The sequence below is a fragment of the Elephas maximus genome, chromosome 2 (genome assembly GCF_024166365.1).
Source record: "Elephas maximus indicus isolate mEleMax1 chromosome 2, mEleMax1 primary haplotype, whole genome shotgun sequence".
In the NCBI taxonomy this organism is placed as follows: domain Eukaryota; kingdom Metazoa; phylum Chordata; class Mammalia; order Proboscidea; family Elephantidae; genus Elephas; species Elephas maximus.
In genome coordinates, this window is record NC_064820.1 from 229714028 (window position 1) to 229739904 (window position 25877).

General features: G+C 45.5%; 1 protein-coding gene across 15 annotated transcripts in view; it reads left to right on the forward strand.

Annotated features, from left to right (window-relative positions):
• The window catches only part of ADARB1 (adenosine deaminase RNA specific B1), a 215279-nt gene that overhangs the window by 117004 nt on the left and 72398 nt on the right, over window positions 1–25877 (forward strand). For 3 of the 15 annotated variants that reach the window (XR_007516233.1, XM_049875031.1, XM_049875034.1), the window contains exon 1: window positions 16392–18724. The exons of 11 other annotated variants lie outside the window; for them this stretch is intronic. Coding sequence is in view for 3 of the 4 variants with exons in the window: in XM_049875031.1 (XP_049730988.1) it covers window positions 18625–18724 (100 nt within the window). In the remaining variant the exon portion in view is untranslated. Of the gene's footprint in view, window positions 1–16391; window positions 18725–25877 lie in introns of those variants that run through there. One more of the 15 variants, XM_049875033.1, reaches the window with a different exon arrangement.

The following is a 25877-nucleotide window of genomic DNA, read 5'->3' on the forward strand; positions in this document are numbered from 1 at the left end:
TTATGTGATTCTTGTCTTTTGTTTTATTTATGTAGTGGATTACATTAATTGTTTTTCTAATGTTGAACCATCTCTGCATACCTGTAATGAATCCCACTTGGTCATGGTGAATTATTTTTTTGATATGTTGTTGAATTCTATTGGCTAGAGTTTTGTTGAGGATTTTTGCATCTTCATTCACGAGGGATATAGGTCTATAATTTTCTTTTCTTGTGGTGTCTTTATCTGGTTTTGGTATCAGGGATATGGTGGCTTAATAGAATGAGTTTGGTAGTATTCCGTCCTTTTCTGTGCTCTGAATACCATTAGTAGTAGTGGTGTTAACTCTCCTCTGAAAGTTCGGTAGAACTCTGCAGTGAAGCCGTCCGGACCAGGGCTTTTTTTTGTTGGGAGTTTTTTGATTGCCTTTTCAATCTCTTCTTTTGTTATGGGTCTATTTAGTTTTTCTACCTCTGTTTGTGTTAGTTTAGGTAGGTAGTGTGTTTCTAGGAATTCATCCATTTCTTCTAGGTTTTCAAATTTGTTTGAGTATAGTTTTTCATAGTAATCCAATATGATTCTTTTAATATCAGTTGGGTCTGTTGTAATATTGCCCCTCTCATTTGTTTTTTGGGCTATTTGCTTCCTCTCCTGTTTTGTCAGTTTGGCTAGTGGTTTATCAATTTTGTTGATGTTTTCAAAAAAGCAGCTTTTGCTCTTGTTAATTCTTTCATTTGTTTTTCTGTTTTCTATTTCATTTAGTTCAGCTCTAATTTTTATTATTTGTTTTCTTTTGGTGCCTCTGGGTTTCTTTTGTTGGTCTCTTTCTATTTGTTCAAGTTGTAGGGATAATTCTTTGATTTTGGCCCTTTCTTCTTTTTGGATGTGTGCACTTATTGATATAAATTGGCCTCTGAGCACTGCTTTTGCTGTGTCCCAAAGATTGTGATAGGAAGTGTTTTCATTCTCATTGGATTCTATGAATTTCTTTATTCTGTCCTTAATGTCTTCTATAATCCAGTGTTTTTTGAGCAGGGTATTGTTCAGTTTCCAAGTGTTTGATTTCTTTTCCCATTATTGATTTCCACTTTTATGGCCTTATGGTCAGAGAAGATGCTTTGTAATATCTCAATGTTTTGGATTCTGCTAAGGCTTACTTTATGATGTAATACGTGGTCTATTCTAGAGAATGTTCCATGTGCACTAGAAAAGAAAGTATAGTTGGTTGGTGTTGGGTGGAGTGTTCTGTATATGTCTACGAGGTCAAGTTGGTTGATTGTGGCATTTAGATCTTCCGTGTTTTTATTGAGCTTCTTTCTGGATGTCCTGTCCTTCACTGAAAGTGGTGTGTTAAAGTCTCCTACTATTATTGTGGAGCTGTCTATCTCACTTTTCAATGCTGATAGGGTTTGTTTTACATATCTTGCAGCCCTGTCATTGGGTGAATAAATATTTCGTATGGTTATGTCTTCTTGGTGTATTGTCCCTTTAAGCATTATATAGTGTCCTTCCTTGTCCTTTCTGATGGATTTAACTTTAAAGTCTATCTTGTCAGAAATTAATATTGCCACTCCTGCTCTTTTTTGATTGTTGTTTGCTTGATGTATTTTTTTCCATCCTTTGAGTTTTAGTTTGTTTGTGTCTCTAAGTCTAAGGTGTGTCTCTTGTAGGCAGCATATAGACAGATCTTGTTTTTTAATCCATTCTGCCACTCTCTGTCTCTCTATTGGTGCATTTAGTCCATTTACATTCAGGGTAATTATGGATAGGTATGAATTTAGTGCTATCATTTTGATGTCTTTTTTTGTGTGTTGTTGACATTTTCTTTTTCCCACTTAATTTTATGTGCTGAGTAGATTTTCTTTATATATTGTCCTTTCCTCACATTTGTTGTTGTTGATTTTGTTTCTGCTGAGTCTGTATTTTTCCCTTGTATTTTATTTTGATGAGTAGGATAGTTTGTCTCCTTTGTGGTTCTTATTATTTACCCCTATTTTTCTAAATTTAAAACTAACTTTTATTTCTTTGTATCTCTGTATCTTCCTCTCCATATGGAAGGTGTATAATTACATTTCTTAGTCCCTCTTTATTATTTTAATGTTGTCTTCGTTTATATAATGACATCGCTGTTACCCTGTTTTTGGCTTTTTTTTTTTTTTTTAATAATCTTGCTTTGTTTCTTTGGATTTCCCTGTCTGGGTTGACTTCTGGTTGCTCTGCCCAGTGTTCTAGTCTTGGTATGATACCTGATATTATTGATTTTCTAACGAAAGAACTCCCTTTATTATTTCTTGTAGTTTTGGTTTGGTTTTTACGAATTCCCTCAACTTATGTTTATGTGGAAATGTCTTAATTTCACCTTCATATTTAAGAGACAGTTTTGATGGATATATGATTCTTGGCGGGCAATTTTTTTCCTTCAGTTTTTTAAATATGTCATCTCATTGCCTTCTTGCATGCATGGTTTCTGCTGAGTAGTCTGAGCTTATTCTTATTGGCTCTCCTTTGTAGGTAACTTTTCTTTCATTGCTCGTTGCTCTTATAATTCTCTCTTTATCTTTGGTTTCAACAAGCTTGGTTATAATGTCTTGGCGACTTTCTTTTAACATCTACCTTATGTGGAGTTTGATGAGCATCTTGGATAGATATCTTCTCATCTTTCACAATATCAGTGAAGTTTTCTGCCAATAAATCTTCAACAATTCTCTCTGTATTTTCTGTTATCCCTCCCTGTTCTGGTACTCCAATCACTCATAGGTTATTTTTCTTGATAGAGTCCCACATGATCCTTAAGGTTTCTTTCTTTTTTAAAATTCTTTTATCTGATTTTTCTTCAGATATATTAGTGCCAAATGATTTATCTTCGAGTTCAGAAATTCTAGCTTCTACTTGTTCAATTCTGCTCCTCTGACTTTCTATTGAGTTATCTAATTCTATAACTTTATTGGTAATCTTCTGAATTTCTGATTGCTGTCTGTCTATGGATTTTTCCACCTTATTAAACTTTTCATTATGTTCCTGAATAATCTTCCTGATTTCTTCAGTTACTTTATCTGTGTGTTCCTTGGCTTGTTCTGCGTATTGCCTCGTTTCCTTCCTGATGTCTTGAAGGGGTGTGTGTATTAAACTTTTATATTCCACCTCTGGTAATTCCAGGAATGCACTTTCATCTAGAAGGTCCCTAGATTCTTTGTTTTGCGAGCCTGTTGAGGTGATCATGGTCTGTGTCTTTATGTGACTTGATATTGACTGTTGTCTCTGAGCCATCTATAAGTTATTGTATTAGTTTATGCTTGCTTGCTGCGTCGTAGCTGCTTGCTTTGTTTTGTTTTGGTATACCCCTATGGGTTGCTTGAGTGAGCTAGCTTGATTATTTTCACCTTTGGAACTCTGGTGTCCTGTCCCCAGCTGGCTAGAGCTGTTATCAGGTATATCAGTCTAGGAGTCCATTCAGTTTTCTTGTGTCAATGAAGCTCAGGTTTCCAGGTAGTTGATATCAAGTGTGTGGTACAGGCTCTGTCCTACAGTCTTAGAGGGGCAGGCGTGGTTGGCGTATATACCGGTATCTGATTGCAGCAGGGGGTCACGCTCTGAACAAGGCAGGGGGCTGAGAACCAACCCTCGAGTGTCTCTGAGGAAAACGTGTCTCTGTTCCCTAGAGCGTGCTGGTGGGTGGGTTCTGCAGAGGGACCATGGGCACCCAAAGTTTTTGGTTGCAAGGACTGGGAGGTACCAGTTATCTTTGGAAAACTGGTGGCTGGGTGATCTGAGTGGAGTTACCAGTCCTTAGGTCCCTGATGTGGGTAGATGAGGACCTTTTTTAATAGGCAAAGCAATGTCAAATGTCAAACACCCACCTCTCCACCGCACAGCTGAAATGGTTGGAGTTTGCCAACAAGGGCCTATTCTCCCGAAAGAGGCCTACACAGGTCCGTGCAGAAGGGAAAGGTGCTCAAGGTCCACGGACGGTTTATGCCTGGACAGGAGCTGCTTCTGTCCTGAGCTCCCCCAGTTAATGGAGCTAGCAAATTATCTTTTTCCCCCAGTTGCAATTTTTTTCCTTCCCCAAGGCCAGGAGGATGGCTCTAGGTGCTCACCAGGGTGTATCTCAGGCCCAGGGTTTCAGCCACTGAAGCCAGCTTGGGGGTGGGGGCGGGGGTAAAATATACGCAAGTCCCTAGCTTTTGCTGAGAGCGCTCTTCTGCTCAGGTTCTGGAGGTGTGAGTGGGCTGTGTGGCTGGCTGCTTCTCCCTGAGGAAATTGTGGCTGAATGCTAGGACCAGCTGGCTGCCTCCGCTCCGGGAATGGTGCCTGAGGGCTCCCCACGATTCAGGTCCGGCTACTCCTCTCGACTTCTGAACACCCACTTCCTCCCCCTGCCCCTCAGTTCGTTGTCTAAGCTTGCCCTTGATGCTCAGGGCTCCCAGCTTGTCACAAATATACTCGTTTCACTCATTTTTTTGGGTGTTTGTTGTAAAAAGGGCTCGATGGAAGCATCTGTCTATTCCACCATCTTGGCTTTGCCCCATCTTATCCTATTTTTTTTTTTTTACTTGATCCAACAAGTAAATTTATTTTTTTCTGGGATAACTGCAATGACTATATATGCTGGCCTCATGTCAAAGTAGCTTGAATATAGTGGTGGCATATAAAAATAAATCAAGCAAATGAAAATGTGGTAAATATGAGAAATACTTATCCTATTTTTTAAATATGCTTCGATAGCATTTGTTGTCCATGAAACATTTAGGTATTATTTCTTTATTGATTGTAGGTTTGTTTTGTCCTGTTTTTCCATTTTGTTTGGTTATGTCTGGGTGTGCTTTGTTGCTTGCTCTTCTGAACATGATAGTTCTCATTACCTTGTCTTGGTGTGCTGGGCAGATCCAGCAGGACGGGAAGGGGATGGAGATGGGTCATTTATCTGCAGTGTGAAGTGGGCCAGGGGCTGGAGCAGGGCCACTGCAGTGTGCAGGGGGGTCCTGAGCTGGCGGGGAAGGCCCTGGGGTCCAGGCTGTGTTTCCTCAGGACTGCAGGCAGGTGGTGGGAGGGCTCTAGAGCTAGTGGAAGTGGGCCTGGGGCCCAGGCTGGGTTCCTTCAAGGCCACAGCAGGTGGTGGGAGGAGTCTGGAACCGATGAGAAGGGGCCTGGCGTCTGGGTTGAGTACCCTGGGGGCCGCGGCGTATGGCAGGAGGGTTCTGGAACTGGTGGGAAGGGGCCTGGTGTCCGGGCTGGGTCTCTTGAAATGTCTCTTTTAATCTCTGGTATATTCCTTGTTCTAAAGTATACCCCGTCCGAGATTGATGTAGCCAACCAAGCTTATGTTATCAGTGTTTGCATGTTTATGTAAATTTCCATGCTTTTACTTTTAACCAATCTGTGGCTTCATATTTAAAGGTGTTTTTGGTAGACAGTTTGTTGTTGAGTCCTGCCATTTCACCCAGTTTGCCAATTTCTGCCATTTAACTGGAGTGTTTAGACTATTTACATTTAATGTAATTGTCAAAACAGTTTGGTTTAAATCCACCATTTTGCTGCTTTTTCAAATTTGTTCTATCTGTTTTTGTTCCTTTTGCCTCTTTTCCTGCCTTCTTTTGTATTAATTGATGATTTTTTATCTCTACTATTGGCTTATGAAATACAACTCTTTTGAAAACTTTTTCACAGTTACTCTACGTTTTATAATATACACCTTTAACGTTTGCTGCTTACCCTTTTTGTGTCTAATGCAGTGATATTATAACAGGACTTATGAAAAGCCCTGTGATAACATTTTGAAAAAATATTTGTCTATATTTTCCTTTCAGTTTTTAAAATATTTTCCTTTCAAGTTGTCATCTATACAGACTTTCCTGAGTTATTATGGAATCACTTAAATCTTACGAAAATTCCCTCTAACTCTATCTTTGATTGTGTTAATGCCCTCTAGCCAAAGACTACAAGGAACACACTTATGGTTAAATAAGTTGGGTTTTTTCCTCATTATAATGAGAAAGAACACACACCATGGACAGAAAATGGATTGACACGATAGCCAAAACGATGGACTCAAACATCCAAATGATCGTGAAGATGGTTCAGAACCAGGCAGCATTTTACTCTATTAAATATATCGAACATATTCAGTTATCTCTCTATATTGATTGGTTGATGTAGAGACAGATACAGATGTTGAACCCAACTCAGCAACATCTAACAACAACAAGTGAGAGTGGGTTAAAAAGGACTTATGATTGGATTGAACCTTTGGTAGGTGATTTAGTGTTTATTATAGGATTGAGCTTGTGGTAGGTGATTTGGGGGATGGTTCAAGAAAGTAGGGCCTCATTCTGGTTCAGATGATGCCAGATGATTTTATGATTGGTTCTCGTATGAAGTCTTAACTAAAACAGGACAGATGAAAGCAAGGCTAAAGCTAATTTTAGAAGTAAAACTGTAGTTACCTGTGTTAGCCAGGATGAGGAGGTATTTGTGGTTTGGACCATGTTTATGTTTTTGTCTGTGTTCAGATTTGTTGTTGCGGTGGTCTTGTTTTGTCTTGGTCCATTATGGTCTCAAGAGTGGCCTTGTCTGATGGTTATGTTCTATGACGTTTTTTATGTTCATCAGGAGAACACCAAGACCTAAGTGTCAAGGACAGGTCCCTTCCTGGCAACACCGAGCCCAATAGTGCCAGGCCAGCTCCTAGCAAAAGAGCCTGGGAATACTAGCTACCACCTAACAAGACCAAGCCCAGCTGTGAAGGCCAGGCCCAGTGTGAGCTCAGGCTGGCTCCCAGAACACAAGGCCCAGCCGTGAGGGCCAGGGTGGCTCCCAGAACACCAGGCCCGGCTGTGAGGGCCAGGGTGGTTCCCAGAATACCAGGCCCAGCTATAAGGGCCAGGCTGGCTCCCGGAACACCAGGCCCAGCTGTGAGGGCCAGGCTGGCTCCTGGAACAGCAGGCCCAGTGTGAGCTCAGGCTGGCTCCCAGAACTCAAGGCCCAGCTGTGAGGGCCAGGCTGGCTCCCAGAACACCAGGCCCGGCTGTGAGGGCCAGGCTGGCTCCTGGAACACCAGGCCCAGTGTGAGCTCAGGCTGGCTCCCAGAATACCAGGCCCAGCTCTGAGGGCCAGGCCCAGTGTGAGCTCAGGCTGGCTCCCGGAACACCAGGCCTGGCTGTGAGGGCCAGGGTGGCTCCCAGAATACAAGGCCCGGCTGTGAGGGCCAGGCTGGCTCCCGGAACAGCAGGCCCAGTGTGAGCTCAGGCTGGTTCCCAGAACACCAGGCCCAACTGTGAGGGCCAGGCTGGCTCCTGGAATACCAGGCCCTGTGTGAGCTCAGGCTGGTTCCCAGAACACCAGGCCCAGCTATGAGGGCCAGGGTGGTTCCCAGAATACCAGGTCTAGCTGTAAGGGCCAGGCTGGCTCCCGGAACACCAGGCCCAGCTGTGAGGGCCAGGCTGGCTCCTGGAACACCAGGCCCAGTGTGAGCTCAGGCTGGCTCCCGGAACACCAGGCCCAGCTATGAGGGCCAGGGTGGCTCCCAGAATACCAGGCCCGGCTGTGAGGGCCAGGCTGGCTCCTGGAACACCAGGCCCAGTGTGAGCTCAGGCTGGCTCCCAGAATACAAGGCCCAGCTATGAGGGCCAGGCTGGCTCCCGGAACACAAGGCCCAGCTGTGAGGGCCAGGCTGGCTCCTGGAACAGCAGGCCCAGTGTGAGCTCAGGCTGGCTCCCAGAACACCAGGCCCAGCTGTGAGGGCCAGGCCCAGTGTGAGCTCAGGCTGGCTCCCGGAACACCAGACCCGGCTGTGAGGGCCAGGCTGGCTCCCAGAACACAAGGCCCAGCTGTGAGTGTCTGGCTATGAGCATCTGGCGGACTTCCAACTTTGGTCTTTTGGAGGCTTGATGAACTCCTTTAGAACGGTAGGTGGTGCTGTAGCTTAGCATCTAAGACAAAGAGTAGGCTAGATGGCATACTGTGTTGCAGCGAAGAAAAACTTCGTTTCACATCATACAAGTTTCCACGCATTCCTAATGTGCGCTGAGATTCTGGCTTTGTTCAATGAGTTCTGTAATTTCTGTTAATTGGCTTTATTTTAACCCTTTTAAAGTACCCAAGAGGCAATGGTATGAAATACCTACAGCTGGTTTAATTCAGTGAATGATTAAAACAAAAAACAAATCTGTTCCCTTCGAGTTGATTCCGATTCATAGCTACCTGTCCCATGGGATTTCCAAGGAGCAGCTGGTGGATTCAAACTGCTGACCTTTTGGCTAGCAGCCGAGCTCTTGACCACTATGCCACCAGGGATCCTCAGTGAGTGATAGGACTTGTAAGTTAAATTTTATCAAAATAATTTATAAATTTAACTATAATAAATTATGGGCTGGCTTATTTTGTTTTTTATGGAATTGGAAGATACAATTTTGTACATCTTATATACTTCTTAAAAAAATTCTTGAGGGTCTAAAGTTTATGTGTAAAATAATGTCATGGTTCCACTGCTTTAGTCTAATGTTTCGTTTTAGGATCACATAACCCAGGTGTCACTTTGTATCCTTTGTTCATAAATCCTGAGGAAGCTTGGCTGACAAACAGGAGAAGGTTGAGATTGCTTGCCCTTGAGGAAAAATCCTAGCCATTCCAGGATTCAAAATATGTTACTTTTTGCCTTTCAAAATCAGCACTCATCTGAGACACGTACATTTGGATTTTTGACTGAAAATTCCTGGGTGAAGTCATCTTAAATGAAAATGCAAAAAGCTTAATTGAATTCCTTATCGTGAGTGAGTTGAAGGATGCTGCAGGCGGGCTGAAAACTGTGATCGTTCTGGGCTGATGGGAAATAGAATGTTTGAAGAATTGGTGTATTTTTTTTTTACTTATAAAGAATCTGAATATATTAAAAAATATATAATGTTGGCAGTAGTGTTTTTGCTTTAATGGGGCAGCCCTGCAGAGTGGGGTGAGCTCAGTTCTAGGCTGGTGCACCCTGGATTCCAGCAAGTCCTCCTACTCATCGGACATGGGACTTGGGCAGGCCACGTAACCCCTTCACCCACCAGTCCCCTCTTTATAAAGCGGTAAAATACCATAGCAGCGGAAACTCAGGTGGCACCTACCCTGTCCTCACCTGAAGAGAAGAACCTCTGCCTTCACAGAGCTTGTATTCTAGCAAGGCAAAGGAAGACCATCAGCGGTGCCCGGAGCAGACGTTACATTATGCTGTGTGTCAGAGACAACAGGAACGTGCTGGGAAGAGGACTGCATGGGGGCAGGGGGTGGAGCAGGGGTAGGCGTGCGTAACTGTCATCATGACTTACAGATGAGGAGTCTGAGGGGCAGAGGAGAAGAAACTTGCCTGAGGCCCCGTGGCACTGTAGTTGTGGTCACGGGGTGTAGCCACCCATTATGTGCAGGGCATAGCTCCTCTCACGAGGACTCAGTTGTGAACAGTATCCCTGATGGTTGTGAAGACATGATGGCGTGTCCACACACCCTCACGCAGTCTGTACAGAACCCACTTTGCAGGCCGTGGTGAGGTTTCATTGAGTGACAGTTGTGAAAACATGGTGGCGTGTCTACGTGCCCTCATGCCATCAGTACAGAATCCACTTTGCTGACTTCAGTGAGGTTTCAGTGAACTGACTCGTGGCCATGGTCACATTATCAGCTCCCACTGAGCACTTGGCCTCAGTGGCTCCCCCGCCTCTAGCTTCCTCTTCCGGCAGCTGCAGTGTCAGGCGTCAGTCTTTGGGCTTATCTGTCTCTGTCACTTTATTACTCATTCCCCAGCAACCTCTCGCACTCTCCCTGGTGCCATTGAGCCCAGCTGTGGGTCTTTAGCCAGGCTGCACCCCAGACACAGACCCTGCGTCCTTCTAGCATCTCCTCGGGTAGCTCACAGATATCTCCACTGGAAGACGACAGGCCCAACTCCTGCTCTTAACCTCAGCGTTTCCCGTCAGCTGCCCCATCTTCCAGTGCTCAGAAGCTGCGGGGTTGTTCCTCTCTTACCCTGACATTGAACCTTCGACATTCAGAATGTGGCCACTTCCTGCTGCTTGCTCGGCTCTTCCCTTCTTCAGCCCTCATCCCCACATCTGTCCTCACCAGTGGTCAGCACCTCCTTTCAAAAGCAGGTTAGGCCATATCCCTTCTGCTCAAAGCTCTGAGGTGGTCTGTACCCTAAGAGTGATCACCTCAGTCCTACAGTGGCTTAGGAGACCCCACGTGTCTGCACCTCGGGGCCCCTTGGCCACCTCTCTTCCCTCCTGTCTCTCCTGCCAACTCCTTTGCAGTCATTCCGGCCTTGCAGCCTTTCCTGGAAGATGCCAGGCACACTGCTGCTGCTGCTTCTGCCTCAGGGGCTTTGTCCTTCTGTCCCCTCCCAGGATGCTCTCCCCCAGGCACTGTCATGGCTGACGTTCTTACCACCCAGGGGCTCTGCTTCATCACAGCTTCTCACCAAGCTGGTACTGCTGCCTCCTGCCTGGTACCCACTCAAGTCCTCTTCCTAGCACAGCGCCTGTCATCTCTGACACACAGCGTGATGTAATTAATGTCTATGCTTACCACTGACGGTCTTTCTCCTGCTAGAATATAAGCTCTGCGAAAGCTGAGGTTTTTGTCTGTTTGTTCACAGATGTATCCCAAACCCTTAGGACAGTGCCTGGTATACAGTAGGTACCCACTCAGTGTCAGTTGGAGGAATGAGTATTTGCTATGTTTGTTATTAACAAACATTTCTGAGGCACTTCAATATGACATTAAGTAATGTCACGGTTTCCCATGTGTTGACTATTCTTAAATAACCAATGAGTGAATACCTGATCATTTAGAGAGTTTAGAATTCTAGTGGGTAAGCATCTTTTTTTCTTATTTTAAGAGTAGAAAAATACTTTTTAAGAGTTTTATCTTAACTGAATGTTCTCAGAACATTAAATTTTGGAGTCTTTACTTTGAGGACAGGTAAAAATAAAATTAACTGGATGGATAGATAGAGACAGTCGAATCAGCTCCAACTCATGGTGATCTCATGTGTAACAGAACAAAATGTTGCCCGGTCCTGCATCATCCTCACTATTGCCAGCATATTTGAGTCCATTGTTGCAGCCACTGTGCCAGTCCATCTCATCAGGGATCTCTCTCGTCCTGGCTGGTCCTCTGCTTTACCAAGCGTGATGTCCTCCTTTCTGTTGATGTGTCCAAAGCAAGTGAGTTGGACAGTGTTCTATTGGGATCCGTAAGGTTTTCATTGGCTGATTTTTGGAAGTAGGTCTCCAAGCCCTTCTTCCTAGTCTGTCTTAGTTTGGAAGCTCCACTGGAATCTGTTCATCATGGGTTTTTGGAATACCAATGGCGTAGCTTCCAGCATTGCAACAACATGGAAGGTACGCAGTATGACAAACTAGCAGACCGGTGGTGGAAATTCACTAGGTACCTGGAATGTCAGTGCTAAATGGCGAATGGCTACTTCTGACATTCTGCTAGAATTATATGTCCTTATTAACTTGCAAAGATAGCCGACTGAAGTAGCAAACAGGTGCACTTTTAAAATTGGAAAAAAAAAGGGCTTTAAAATATTTTTAAACAGTAACCTTTGTCAGTTTAATCATTTGCTGTGACTTCCTCCATTCTCCTGGACACAAGCATCCTCTTTATGTTTCTCTTAAATAATCCTGTCATGGATCGAATTGTGTCCCCCAGAAATATCTGTCAGCTTGACTAGGGCGTGATTTCCTTGTATGATTGCATGAATGTCTACCATTTTACCTTCTGATATGATTTCCAACGCTGTAAATCCTATCACTATGATGTAATAAGATGAGTTCGTGGCAGTTACACTGACGAGGTCTACAAGATTAGGTAATGTCTTAAGCCAATCTCTTTTGAGATATAAAAGAGAGAAGCGAGCAGAAAGACATGAGGACCTCATACCACCAAGAAAGCAGTGTGGGGAGCAGAGTGCATCCTGTGGACCTGAGGTTCCTACTGAGATGCTCCCAGACAAGGACTTTCCCCCAGAGCCGACAGACAGAGAAAGCCTTCCCCTGGAGCCAGCACCCTGAATTTGGACTTGTAGCATACTGGACTATGAGAGAATAAAGTTCTCTTTGTTAAAGCCATCCACTTATGGCATTTCTGTCATAGCAGCACTAGATGACTAAGACAGAATTTGGTGCTGCGAGAGTGGGGTGCTGCTCTAACTGACACCTAAACCATGGAAGTGATTTTGAAGCTGTGAATGGATAGAAGACTCAGGGAGATGAGGAGAACTGTTAACACTGGAGAAGGTGCAGATGGTGAGAAACAGCAGCAGAGGACTGGTGGCAGGAGCAGCGAACCGGCAATAGCAGAATCAGCAGACCAGCGCCAGACAGCTCTGGAGCCAACCCATGGAGCAAGAGAACTGAGCGCCTGTGCGCAGGAGGCTTCCTGGCAGAGTGGGCTGCCTCTGGGGACTTGGCCCTGGAGCTAGGCTTGCTGACCCTTGGAGCGAGAGAGCTGAGTGCCTTCGGGCCAAAGTTTACTGGCGGAGTGGGGTGCCTCCAGGCACTTATTGGTGGATCTGCAGAGCTTTGGAACACCTGCCCCAGCAGGACAGATGTGGGCGTGAGGCCCGAGGAGCCGAGAGGCCAAGAAACAAGGAAGCAGAAGCTGAAGAGACAAGAACACAGGAAGCCAAGCTAACTTAGTCTCAAAAGGTATGGCCGGGACCTCTGGGGTTTCAGAGGGCGGATCCATGGCCTCTGGTTTTCTAAGGGTAGAGTTTTCGCTTAGATGGACTAGGAGAATGGTGTGCCTGAAGCCAAGAGAGCAGAGTTGCCATCTCAGTGGGCCTGGAAGGTGGAGCTGAAGCCCAGGGCCGAGGGGCCTCCACTCAGAATCTGGAGAGTGCGGCCAGTACCTAGAGTCTGGAGGGCAGGGCTATTGTGTACATGGTCTCAGAGAACAGAGGATTATTTTCAAGGCTTGAGGGCTAATGTAATGTGTTCTGCTAACTTGCTTGTGCCTGTTATGCCTTCTTTCTCTCGAATTTCTCCCATTTGTAATGGCAATGTCTGGCTTGTGCTTGTTCTGCCATTGTACTTTGGAAGCAGATAACTTATATTCTGGATTTTGCAGATGAAGAGGAATTTTTAGATTTTGGGCTTGCAGCTGATTTAAGACTTTTGCTCTGGTATGATGGGTTGAAGATGTTTTATGTGTGGCAAGGACATGAATTTTGGGGGGCCAAAGGGTGGAATGTCATGGATTGAATTCTGTCCCCCCAAAATATCTGTCAGCTTGACTAGGTAATGTCATCTGATGCGATTTCCTTAGGTGTTGTGAATCTATCACTATGATGTAATAAGGTGAATTAGTGGCATGTACGCTGATGAGTCCTTCAAGATTAGATAGTGTCTTAAGCCAATCTCTTTTAAGATATGAAAGAGAGAAGTGAGTAGAGACATGGGGACCTCATTCCACCAAGAAAGCAGCACTGGGAGCAGAGCGCATCCTGTGGACCTGAGGTGCTGAGATGCTCCCAGACCAAGGGAAGGTGGCTGCATCACAAGGAACTTCCTCCAGAGCTGACAGAAAGAGAAAACCTTCCCTTGGAGCTGGTGCCCTGAATTCGGACTTCTAGCCTGCCAGACAGTGAGAGAATAACTTTCTCTTTGTTAAAGCCATCCGCTTGTGGTATTTCTGTTATAGCAGCACTAGATGAATAAGACAAACCCTAAAGGTGAAAGGAGGAAGCAGGGAGAACTGAAGCAGGAAAGGATAGAGATACAGAGTCAGGACACCACCTCAACTCTGGTAACTTAATTGGAATGACTCTAAAACAAATTAATGTGCCTTGAGAAGGGGCTGCTCCATTGGTGCGCCTCTACAGCTCACAGCCCCAGATTTACCACAGTGAGGGTGCCCTTCGCTTTGTCATGCTGGCAGGTTCTAAATTGCTCTTTCAGGAAAGAACAAATAAAGTGTACATCATGTTGGGAAGATTTATGGTGCATTGGGTTGCGTCATTTGATGAGGAAAACACAATGTGATTATTAGTTGAAGGCAAAATATATGGCATTGCCACTTTTATCTAATTTTTTATGTTAACGTAGAGCCAACATCAAGTGAGATTGTACAACATTATGGTCAGGAAACGAGCACGTCTTTTAGAGACTGTTACGTGTGTTTTAGTTAGCAGGAACCTAAGTGGACCTGGTCTTATTGAACCAAGAAGTGTTGAGAAATGTGCTGGATCAATGACTCCACGGTGGCCTTGACACAAGACAGACGCACAGATGTTGGATGAGCCCAGTGCAAGTTCTCTTAACAAACTCACTGTGACATCTTTCACAATATTTGCTGTTGTTATTGGCCATTTAGTCAACTCCAACTCGAACTCCAACTCCCAACAATAACAGAACAAAATATTGCCTGGTCCTGTGCCATCCTCATAATTGTTGGTATGTTTGAGCCCATCGTTGCAGCCACTGTGTCAGTCCATCTCATCGAGTGTCTCCCTCTCTCTCACTGACCATCTACTTTACCAAGCATGATGTCCTTCTCCAGAGATTGGTAGTCCTGATGGTATGTCCAAAGTAAGTGAGACATAGCCTTGCCTTCCTCACTTCTAAAGAACATTCTGGCTGTACTTCCTCCAAGACACATTTGTTCATTCTTCTGACAGTCTATGGTATAGTCATTTTTTGCCAGTACCACAATTCGGATGCATCAGTTCTTCAGCCTTCTTTTTCATTGTCCAGCTTTCCCATGTGCACGAGATGATTGAAAATTCCATAGACTGTAAACCCCCAGTTAATTTTTTATGAATGTATAACTGAAGATGGTGGTGCTCATGTATCTTCACTGACAGTATTATCTTATTTGATAGATTTGATGGACTCCTGAAAAGCTATGCACATACTAGGGTTTTGTGGCCACATTACAGGGTCGTATCCTCACCGGTGCCGTTTGCTTCTGAAAAGGACCCAGTGAGAGGCTGCCAAACAAATCCAAATATCCTTTTGTTACGTCTCTTGGCTTATCAGGTTTATGGATTCTGATTTATCTGATTTAAACAATTGGAAATTTTAAAGATAGGAGTATATGTATACTTTGAAAGTTTTTCTTTCCATGAATATACTTATAACTTGCCATGTGGCTAGATGTAGAACGTTGTTGTCTTTTTTGGGTTATGATGGAGAAATTAGAATTTTCTCATTTCAAAGAAAGGGGCAGTCATCACTTGTGTATTGGTTGGGAAACTCCGTAATAGGAAATCCCAAAGCCATAAAACCAGCCCTTGATTTCAGCTGGTTGGAGCCCACCCCGGACAAGTCCTTCAAGAGCCAGCAGGGGGCGCAGAGACACGCCAGCCTCTCCTGGGAGTGGCTCCACTTGGCTGCGCCATTTGCAAAGATGTGGTGTGAATGTGAATGGAGGCTGTCCCAGAGATGAAGGCCCCCCATCAAGCTTAGCCTCCTCTAGAAACAAAACTCAAACAAAGCCCCGATGTAGAGAAATCACAGATTTTTTTCCCTCTTTTTAACCTGAGAGTATCTAGCCACTGGGGAGAGGTTCCTTCTTTTCACCTGAATTTTTTAAGCCTTCGATTATTCCTCAGTAATTTCATCCTAAAGAATCCAGAGTCAAGATAACTTTTTATAATTTGTCTTTTTACCTTAAACTGCTATTGGTTTGATCTGGACTGCTTGAAACTCTTGTTAAACTATTTATCCTGGATGAGATCTGGAAGTTTCAGCTCCATTTTTCAAATTGCTTCTTCCTTGGTTCAGTCCCCATTAGGAGACCCCTGGGGCCTTGCTTTGAAATTCAAATGTGGCTTCTCCTGGCAGCCCTCACGCCCCGACCGGCACCTGCATCTCCTGGGGGCGGGGCGCCTGCACTGGCGACAGGGACATTGCACAAGGCATTCTTATTTAGCGGGGTGAGTTTTTAAAAATGTGATGATTTTTTTAAGCTTTGGCCAATCTTCAGTCCTCTAGACCTGGTTAACCACTGGTCGTTTCCCATGGTTATGTACCTAACTTATTTTGATTCCTTGCAAGGGAATTGTTAATAAAGATGCCTATAAAACCAAAACCAAACCGGTTGCCAACTCGTAGTGACCTTATGGACAGAGTAGAACTGCCCCATAGGGTCTCCAAGGAATGACTGGTGGGTTCAAACTGCTGACCTTTTGATTAGCAGCCAAACTCTTAACCACTGCGCCACCAGGGCTCCAATACAAAGTAGTTCCAGAGAGGTTTTCTTGTTTGTTCTCTAACATAGTTAGAGGACTTTTTCTTTTGAGTAATATCACAGTTTTAAAATTATTTAAAGCTGAATTTTAATTGAACACCTTGAAATTTTTATTAAGTTAATGTTAATACTATTTAATATCAATAATTTTGTATATTAACAATTAACATATTGTTTATAATTAGTGTTATATGTTAATATAAATATATAAAAATAAAACTATTGACAGGTCTGGTGTTTGATGTCCGTCTGGTTGCCAGCACAGAGCATCAATATCATATGGTTTACGCCCGGTATGTCTAGACCTTCACACACACTCTCATACAAATTTAGGAGCAATATGAATCATTTGTCCCTGAGTGGCACAAACAGTGAATGCACTCAGCCGATAACTGCAAGGTTGGAGGTTTGAGTCCACCTAGAGGTACCTCAGAAGAAAGATCTGACAATCTACTTCTGAAGGATCACGGCCATGAAAACCCCATGGAGCACAGTTCTGCTCTGACCCACATGGGATTGCCATGAGGCAGTTGGGCTTTTTTTTAATGAATTACTTAATATGACAAAATATTCCTCGATCACCATGTACAATTGTGTGACTGTTGCGCTAATGCATGTACCTTAGGAATAATAAATAGGAAAACAGACGGGGGACATTACTGGGAAATGGTACCGTGTTATGTAAAATAAGAGTACATCATGCTGAGAGGAAGGATTTGACAGGTTAGTTCATTTGTCATTTCTTTCACCTCAGTGCACGTGCCACTCAAATCCTCAGTGTAACCTGAAGCATGACCCATAGGCAAGATCAGCAGCAAGACAGCCCACGGGCTCCAGAGCACTTGTGTACAATTAACTTTTGTTTAGGAGCATATGACAGGAGATGTGGGAGGGTCTCCCTGGGGCTGGAGCTGTGTTAGTCTAGACAGAGGGCGTTGAGGGTTATGGATTGTGCTGTGCCGGCACAATGGGCTGGGTCCCAAGTGACAAAGGTACTCGAGTACTCCATGAGGCGTGTGTGAGTGAGTGTGTGTGGGGGAGAGAGAATGTGTGTGTGAGAGAGAGAATGTGTGAGAGAATGTGTGTGTGAGAGAGACTGTGTATGTGAGAGAGAATGTGTGTGTGTGAGAATGTGTGTGAGAGAATGTGTGTGTGTGAGAGAGAATGTGTGTATGAGAGAATGTGTGTGAGAGAATGTGTGTGAGAGAGAATGTGTGTGTGAGAGAATGTGTGTCAGAGAGAATGTGTGTGAGGGAGTGTGTGTGAGAGGGAATGTGTGTGTGAGAGAGAATGTGTGTGTCAGAGAGAATGTGTGTGTCAGAGAGAATGTATGTGTGTGAGAATGTGTGAGGGAATGTGTGTGAGAGGGAATGTGTGTGTGGGAGAGAATGTGTATGTGTGAGAGAGAATGTGTGTGTGAGAGGGAATGTGTGTGTGAGAGAATGTGTGTGTGTGAGGGAATGTGTGTGTGTGAGGGAATGTGTGAGAGAGAATGTGTGTGAGAGAGAATGTGTGTGTGTGACGGAATGTGTGTGTGTGAGAGGGAATGTGTGTGTGAGAGAGAGAACGTGTGAGAGCGAGCATGTGTGTGTGAGAGAGATGAGGGCCCAGGCTGCCTGGTCCGTCTGCCAGACGCTGTGGAGCACAGGAGCGGTTTCAGTCTTAGCCTCTGCCCCTTGGGTGCTCATAACCCCCCGGAGTAGGCGGTATCCCTGCAGTGAAGTAGGGACCCCAGCAAGTCACCACAGGGCCTGAGTCAGGCAAGGAGGAGGGAGGGAAGGAGGGAGCGCCCTGCCAGGAGGGCGGTCAGCAGGGGCCGCCATTGGAAGTGCGGTGTGCTTGTCCTTCTGGGGGCTTTATTAGCAACACCCTTCTATGGATTCATCCCACCGGCTGCCTTGCGTGACAGCCTCTTACTTTTTAAACAGTAAAACTCTTTTGTTGACACTTTAATTTCATTATATTAGGAACTTTGTTTTCAAGGAGACAGAAAGGACTTTTTTAAGGCCTTTGATCTGTTTGCTGTGGGCCATCTCCCTAGAAAGATCCCCAGGCATTGGGCACCTCTCCCCTCCCTCTCCGTGTGGTGTTCTGTGAGTGGCGGTGTGGAAGGGTTAACTGTCACGTGCCGCGTTCTGGGTGGCACGGCCAGCCGGGAAGTGACTGGTGGTTTGCGCTCCCTCAGCCCAGCAGCTGTGCAGCTGAGGAGCACGCCTGTGGCAGAGGGGGAGAGCTGGCTCCCTCCCGGGTGCCGGGTGCCGGGTGCCGGGTGCCACCCGGGTGCCGGCAGAGGGCTGCTGTGGCTGTGGCGGCGGTGGCATGCTAAGCGCTGAGCCTCCGTGTGACTGCCCCAGTGACTGAGGGACGCGCCCGAGAGCTGGGCTGGCTGTGGCTGGGGGTCGGCTCGTTGGCATGGCGTCCCTTGTCACGGCAACTTTACATGTGGGGACCTTCTTCAGCATCATGGGGCGGCGATTTAAAAGGAGGCGCAAGAAACGCTCGGAGAGGAAGGGTAATTTGTTTAGTTTTTATGGTGAAAATGTGAAGTAGGGGCTGATTTCTGGGGTAGACCGCTTTTGTGAGTTAGCAGTCCTGCTGATGCCAGTGACTTCATAGCATCCCTTTTAAAGCGTCTCTCTTTTTTTTCTTGGCACCTTAAAGAGACTGAGGGGCTAGCTTAAAAAGGAAACTGTAAAAAGATGCATATAAACGTGTGCATAAATCATGCTAGCTTCGGAGTTTAAAGTGTATTTTTAGAAAGATATTGATGAAAGCTTAGAAGTTTGTAGCTTTGAATATTAAAAGGTTTTCCCCTCTCAAGAGAGACGCTTTATAATATTTGTCCTTTCTCCTGCCACCCTATTAATGACTTCCCTAATGTTAAAACTATTCTTTATAATGTAGAAAGTAAGATTGTGGCAACCATTGTTAAAATATTTTCCTTTTAAAGAACAGAGAATATTCCTTATATTCACTGCTCCAGGTTAATTTAATTTCAGTTTTTAATTCACCATGATGTGTTAAGACACTAAACTCTATGTTTTCTTAAAACCAGATTCAAAAAGTTGTTCGTGACTATATAAAATTACACATTGTTGGCTGTTAGAGGTGAATTGTTGCTTTAAAAGCTGCTGATAGTTTGCCTTCCTATAAAACCAAAAAAATACCCATTGCCGTTGAGTTGATTCCGACTCATGGTGACCCTATTGGACAGAGTAGAACTGCCTCGTAGGTTTCCAAGGCTGTAAATCTTTACGGAAGCAGACTGCCACATCTTTCTCCCGCAGCGCAGCTGATGGGTTCAAACCACTGACCTTTCAGTTAGTAGCCATGTACTTAACCACCGTGCCACCAGGGCTCCTTGTCTTCATATAAAAATTATTTAATTAATTAATAGGAAATTAATTTCGTCTTAGGTGAAAAGATTCTTCTAGCTAGGGGAATAGTCAGTCTTGCCATGATGATTGAGTGTCTAGCCTCTGTGTTTGCTGTTACCTTCTCCTTCTCTCCCCGTCCCCAACTGACAGGACTGACCTGGACCAGGTCCCTCACCACCTCAGCACCCCTTGGTGTTCTGAGGCATGAGATAGACATCCCTTCAGGAGATAAAAATTAGCTGGTTTTTACTGTGGCTTCCTAAAAAAAACGGAAGAAGAAATTAATTTCTCAGTCAACAATCATATGATAAAACCAACCTGATAAATATAACAAAGGCCAAAAGACAATTATACTTAATGGAACTTCGTGTCAGGCATTGGGGGTCACAAACCTTGGATCTTCATCAGCACTGTGCCCTCTGGTGTTGTGTGTCCAGGGCACACACGCTATAATCCAACCCGTTGCTGTCAAGTCGATTCCGACTCATAGCGACCCTGTAAGACAGAGTAGAGCTGCCTCATAGGGTTTCCAAGGCTGTCGTCTTTAAGGGAGCAGACTGCCCACATCTTTCTCCCACAGAGCAGCTGGTGGGTTCAGTTAGCAGCCGAGCATTTAACCTCTGTGCCACCAGAGCCCCTTTACTATAATCCAGATGACTCATATTAGCCCTACTGTGTACAAATTCCAGAATCTTATTCTCCAGTAGAAAAACCCTCCTTACATACATTGCATTTTCAGACCAACATCTTACACTCAGTGTGTTACAAGATGCAGCAGTTAAGTCCATGTTTTAAATGACTCTGTTCTCTGGACGTTGCTATGTGGTGTGAATTTATTGTGAATGCTCTTAGACAAGACAGGGTTGTGTGTTGGTACCCACTCTTACAATATGCACTATATTTGAAACTAATAAAAATGCCTTTAAAAATTATGGATATTGTTAAGACTGACCGTTCCATTTATACCAAATTGGTGAAGTTTTACCAGATTTAACACATAATTTTTAGCATCGTACGATTTTAAGGTGCTGCAGATGGGTGTATTGTTCTTTCCAAGACTGGTATAACGTATGCCTCGCTTTTATGTAATTATTTATTGAAAACAATGGAGTAGCAAGTGATTTGCTTCTACTCGGCTTTAGTAACAATCAAATTTCAGTGATTTTTCATCACCCCTGAATTATCCACATAGTTACTCCCTTCCTCAGGGCACGTAATTGACTGTCGGCTTCGTATGAGACTCGGAGGAATTAGCTTAATCATCAGAAAAATATGGCAGAAAGAGAAGAATGTGCTCCTTTAATATTGAGCAGGACCTCCACCGAGCAGATCCTGCTGCGCTGGCAGATACTGCGGCCCGGGAGCCGATGCAGTCCCACGGCGGGACAGTGGCCCAACACGTGTGGTGTGCTCTGCACCCAGCCCGCCCATAGGGGCAGCTGTCGCAGCCCTCTTCCTGTCACAGCATGACCGCTGAGTGGATGAGCAGTGATGGGGAGCTGGGAAGGGCAGGTGGAAGAGTAGGAGGCGACGTGCAGAGCCCCCCCTTCGCCTGCACTGTTTTGTGTAGGTGGCTTCATGATTTCCAGGTGACAGGCTTTCATGTCAAGTCAATGTTGTGACCCTGTTGGTGCCGGACCATGCCGCATACTGTGTGGGGACTGCTGTGGGGCAGGCAGCACCTCCAGGGTGTGCTCCAGTCTGAGGTCAGGCACCCCACGTTTCTAGGACGGACATGTGAATGGGGGTGTGGGGAGTCTTTGGAAGACATAGAGATCCAGACCCCTAAGTCTTCCCATCTTAAGGTGCCACTGCTTGTGGTGGTGATGCAGGCAGGTGTTGGGTGGCCTTCTTCCCAGTCTCAGCCCAACTCTCATCTGTGAGAGAGTACTTCCCTGGCAGGTGTGGAGCACTGTGACAGTGGAGGAATAGGGTGGCATCTATCTGTCCACCATCTACCTGCTTATCCACCATCTGCCCACCCATCCACCAACCCATCCACCTACCCATCTACCATCCGCTCGCCCATCCACCATCCACCTGTCCACCATCCACCCACCCATCCACCGTCCGCCCACCCATCCACCTACCTATCCACCATCCGCCTGCCCATCCACCATCCACCTGTCCACCATCCACCCACCCATCCACCGTCCACCTCCCCATCCACCATCTGTCCACCATCCACCCTCCCATCCACCGTCCACCTACCCACCCATCCACCATCTACCCGCCCATCCAGCCACCCATCACCATCTACCCACCCATCCACCATGTACCTATCACCATCCACCCACCCATTCTCCAACCACCCGTCACCGTCCACCCCCCCATCCACCATCCACCCACCCATCCACCATCCACCTACCATCCATCCGCCCATCTACCATCCACCTACTCAGCCCAACTCTCATCTGTGAGAGAGTACTTCCCTGGCAGGTGTGGAGCACTGTGACAGTGGAGGAATAGGGTGGCATCTATCTGTCCACCATCTACCCGCTCATCCACCATCTGCCTGCCCATCCACCTACCCATCCACCATCCGCCCATCCATCCACCATCCACCTGCCCATCTACCATCCACCTACTCACCTGCCTGCCCATCCACCATCCATCTGCCCATCCAGCCACCCATCCACCATCCACCTACCCAACCAGCCACTTATCCACCATCCACCTACTCACTCATCCATTCACCTACCCATCCACCGTCGACACACCCACTCATCCATTCACCTACCCATCTCCCATCTACCTGCCCACGCATCCATTCACCTACCCATCCACCCACCTATCCACCCATCCACCCACCTATCCACCCATCCACCCAGCCACCCACCCACCCATCCATCCAACAAGGACCCATTAGAGCCTTCTGTCTGCCAGGCACCAGGGACTCAGGAGCGTACAAGATAGGCATGGGGTGATGATGGGATGGCAGCAGGAGGGGACAGCCCAACTTTTCAGGCTTGGGGGTGTGCTCTGGAGTGGGCCACCGAAAGCATCGTCCAGTGGGCGAGGAGGTGGGTTTGTGCATCACATGCTGTTGTGCTATATGTGTAAGGGAGGGAGACCACCATGTCTGTGTGGCACAGGTAAGGAGAGCGGCATGCTCTCCAGGGAGCAGCAAAAGCTTGGAGATTGAAGGCTCTGATTTTTTAGAACCTTCTGTGATACATACCTGGGGTGTTTCATTGCTTTTGTTCTGATGACCTTCGCAGTGCAAGCAAGGACCCTGCTTACCAGGCAGGAGCTCTCCTTCCCCAGAGGGCGCTGTCCCATGGGTGGGCCAATACCTCTGTTGGTTAGCAGTGGGAATTCTAAAGGAAACTTACATAAATAAGTTTGTGAAGTTGTACTTGCGATACTCTGGAAATGAACCTAGAGAAAATCTTAGCAGTACCAATTCTTTGTGTAATTAGTGCTCTTATTAACAATACAGTTCAAATGATTATCTTTTATTTTCTTTGATTCAAGAAAATAAACTACAATTTTAAAATAAGCTAAAACTTAATTAAAGCAAAAAAACCAAACCCATTGTCTTCAAGTCAATTCCAACTTATAGTGACCCTATAGGAAAGAATAGAACTGCCCCATAAGGTTTCCAAGGAGCAGCTTGGTGGATTCGAACTGCCTACCTTTTGGTTAGCAGCCTGAGCTCTTAACCAGTCCACCACTAGGGCTCCGAAACTTAATTAGGCAATGTTAAATAGAGCAGACATGAACAGCATTTCAGATACATAGGTAGAGTGTGTCCACTTGGAACGACAGAGTGTGGTTATGAAAACAGTGCGTATGTGAACTGTTTTGTCCTGCTCCCAAAAGGTCCGCAGTTTGGATCCACCAGCCGCTCCTTGGAAACCCTATGGGGCAGTTCTATTCTGTCCTATAGAGTCTCTATGAAGTTGGAATCAACTCCATGGCATTGGTTTGGCTTTTTGGGGGGTTTAGCAGTTTGTGTAGATTTCTCAAGGTTGCTGTTGTTTATGCCTGTCTTTGAGGAGCTAAAGATACAGTGAAGAGGAGAAAGAGAAGTGCATGTGTGTACACACACACACACACACACTCCCACACTCCTACAGGGGCATGTAGGGCCAGGGAGTGAGGAGAGAGGAGGCACTGGCTATGTGAGAAGCAAGCCCACGTGTCCTATGATCTCGCTGCTCCTGCAGCAGTCAAGAACCCATTCTCTCTCTCTTTTTTTTTTTTTTTTAATTTTATTGTGCTTTAGGTGAAAGTTTACAGAGCAAATTAGTTTCTCCTTCAAAAATTTATACACCAGTTATTTTGTGACACTGGTTGCAATCCCTGAAATGTGTTAGCACTTTCCCACTTTCCACCCTGCGTTCCACGTGTCCCTTCATCATGTTTTCCTGTCTTTCCTGCCTTCTCGTCTCTGCTTTTGGGGAGGTGTTGCCCATTTGGTCTTGTATATTCGATTGAACTAAGAAGCATGTTCTTCATGTGTGTTATTGTTTATTGTATAGGCCTGTCTAATCTTTGGCTGAGAGGTGAACTTCAGGAGTGGCTTCAGTTCTGAGTTAGAAGGGTGTTTGGGGGCCATAGTCTCAACAGTTCCTCCAGCCTCTGTCAGACCAGTAAGTCTGGCCTTCGTGAATTTGAATTTTGTTCTACATTTTTACTTGCTCTGGCTGGGACCCTTGCTTGTGATCCCTGTCAGAGTGGTTGGCAGTGGTAACCGGGCACCAGCTAGTTCTGGGGTTAGGCTGGTGGAGGCTGTGGTTCATGTGGTCTGTTAGTCCTTTGGACTGGTATTTTCCTTGTGTCTTTCTTTGGTTTTCACCATTCTCCTTTGTTCCACATGGGATGGGACCAGTAGATGTATCTTAGTGGCCGCTCACAAACGTTTAAGACCCCAGACACTACTTACCACAAGTAGAATCTACTCACCACAGTAGCATTTAGAACATTTTGTTTATGAACTATCTTATGCCAGTTGACCTAGATGTCTCCTGAGACCATGGTCCCCAGCCCTCAGCTCTGGTAACTTGGTCCCTCAAAGTGTTTGGATGTGTCTAGGAAGCCTCCATGGCTTTGCCTTGGTCAAGCTGTGCTGACTTCCCCTATATTGTATGTTGTCTTTCCCTTCACCAAAGTTAACATCTATCTACCATGTAGTTAGTGATTTCCCCTCCCCAGCCCTCCCCTCCCTTGTAACCATCAAAAATTGTTTCTTTCTGTATGTAAACCTTTTCTTGAGTTTTTATAATAGTGGTCCCATAAAATATTCGTCCTTTTGTGATTGACTTTTTTTGTATAACGTGATGCCCTCCAGATTTCTCCATGTTGTGAGATGTTTCACAGATTTATCACTGTTCTTTATCATTGTGTAGTATTCCATTGTGTGTATACACCATAGCTTGTTTATCCATTCATTTATTAATGGGCATTTTGGTTGTTTCCATCTTTTTGCTATTGTGAATAATGCTGCAGTGAACATGGGTGTGCATATGCCTGTTCACGCGACAGCTCTTATATCTTAGAATATATTCCTAGGAGTGGGATTGCTGGATCATATGGTACTTGTTTTTCTAGTTTTTTAAGGAAGTGCCATGTTGTTTTCCATAGTTGTATCATTTTACATTCCCACCAGCAGTGTATAAGAGTTCCAATCTCCCTGCAACCTATCCAACATTTGTTATTTTCTGTTTTTTTGATTTGTGCCAATAATGTTGGGGTGAGACGGAATCTCATTGTGGTTTTTATTTGCATTTTTCTAATGGCTAGTGATTGCAAGCATTTCCTCCTGTGTCTCTTAGCTGCCTGAATGTCTTTGGTGAAGTGAAGAACCCATTTTCTTTAACACAAGGTCTGGAGTCACCCTGAGGGCAGCTGCCTCCACTCTGGTCCGGTGGTGGGAAGGACACCCCAGTCTGATCCCTGCCGATGAGCCACCTTGTCCGCTCGGGCACATCCTGGCCTTTGTTGAGCACAGCCGTTTCAGTGGCACCACTTTCTGGTCCAGGTCTACGGATCTTTGTTTCTCCAACCCTTCAGTGCCCCCAATGTTTTGACACTATCCTCTTTGATTTCTGCTTGTAAGCCAGTCCTTTCATGAGTTCATCTTTTCCCTGAAATAGCTTACTAACACTAAGGTAAAAGCAAAGACTCATCCACCCAGTTCGCCTAGAGCCGCAGGATCTGTGGGCATGCCGTCTACCTTCCAGCACCCTGCAGGTGTCATGTGCCTCGCGTGGCAGAGCACGTGTCTCCATCTTTCCAGGTGACGTTAGATTCTTGCCGCCTGCTGCCCTGATGGGAAGCCAG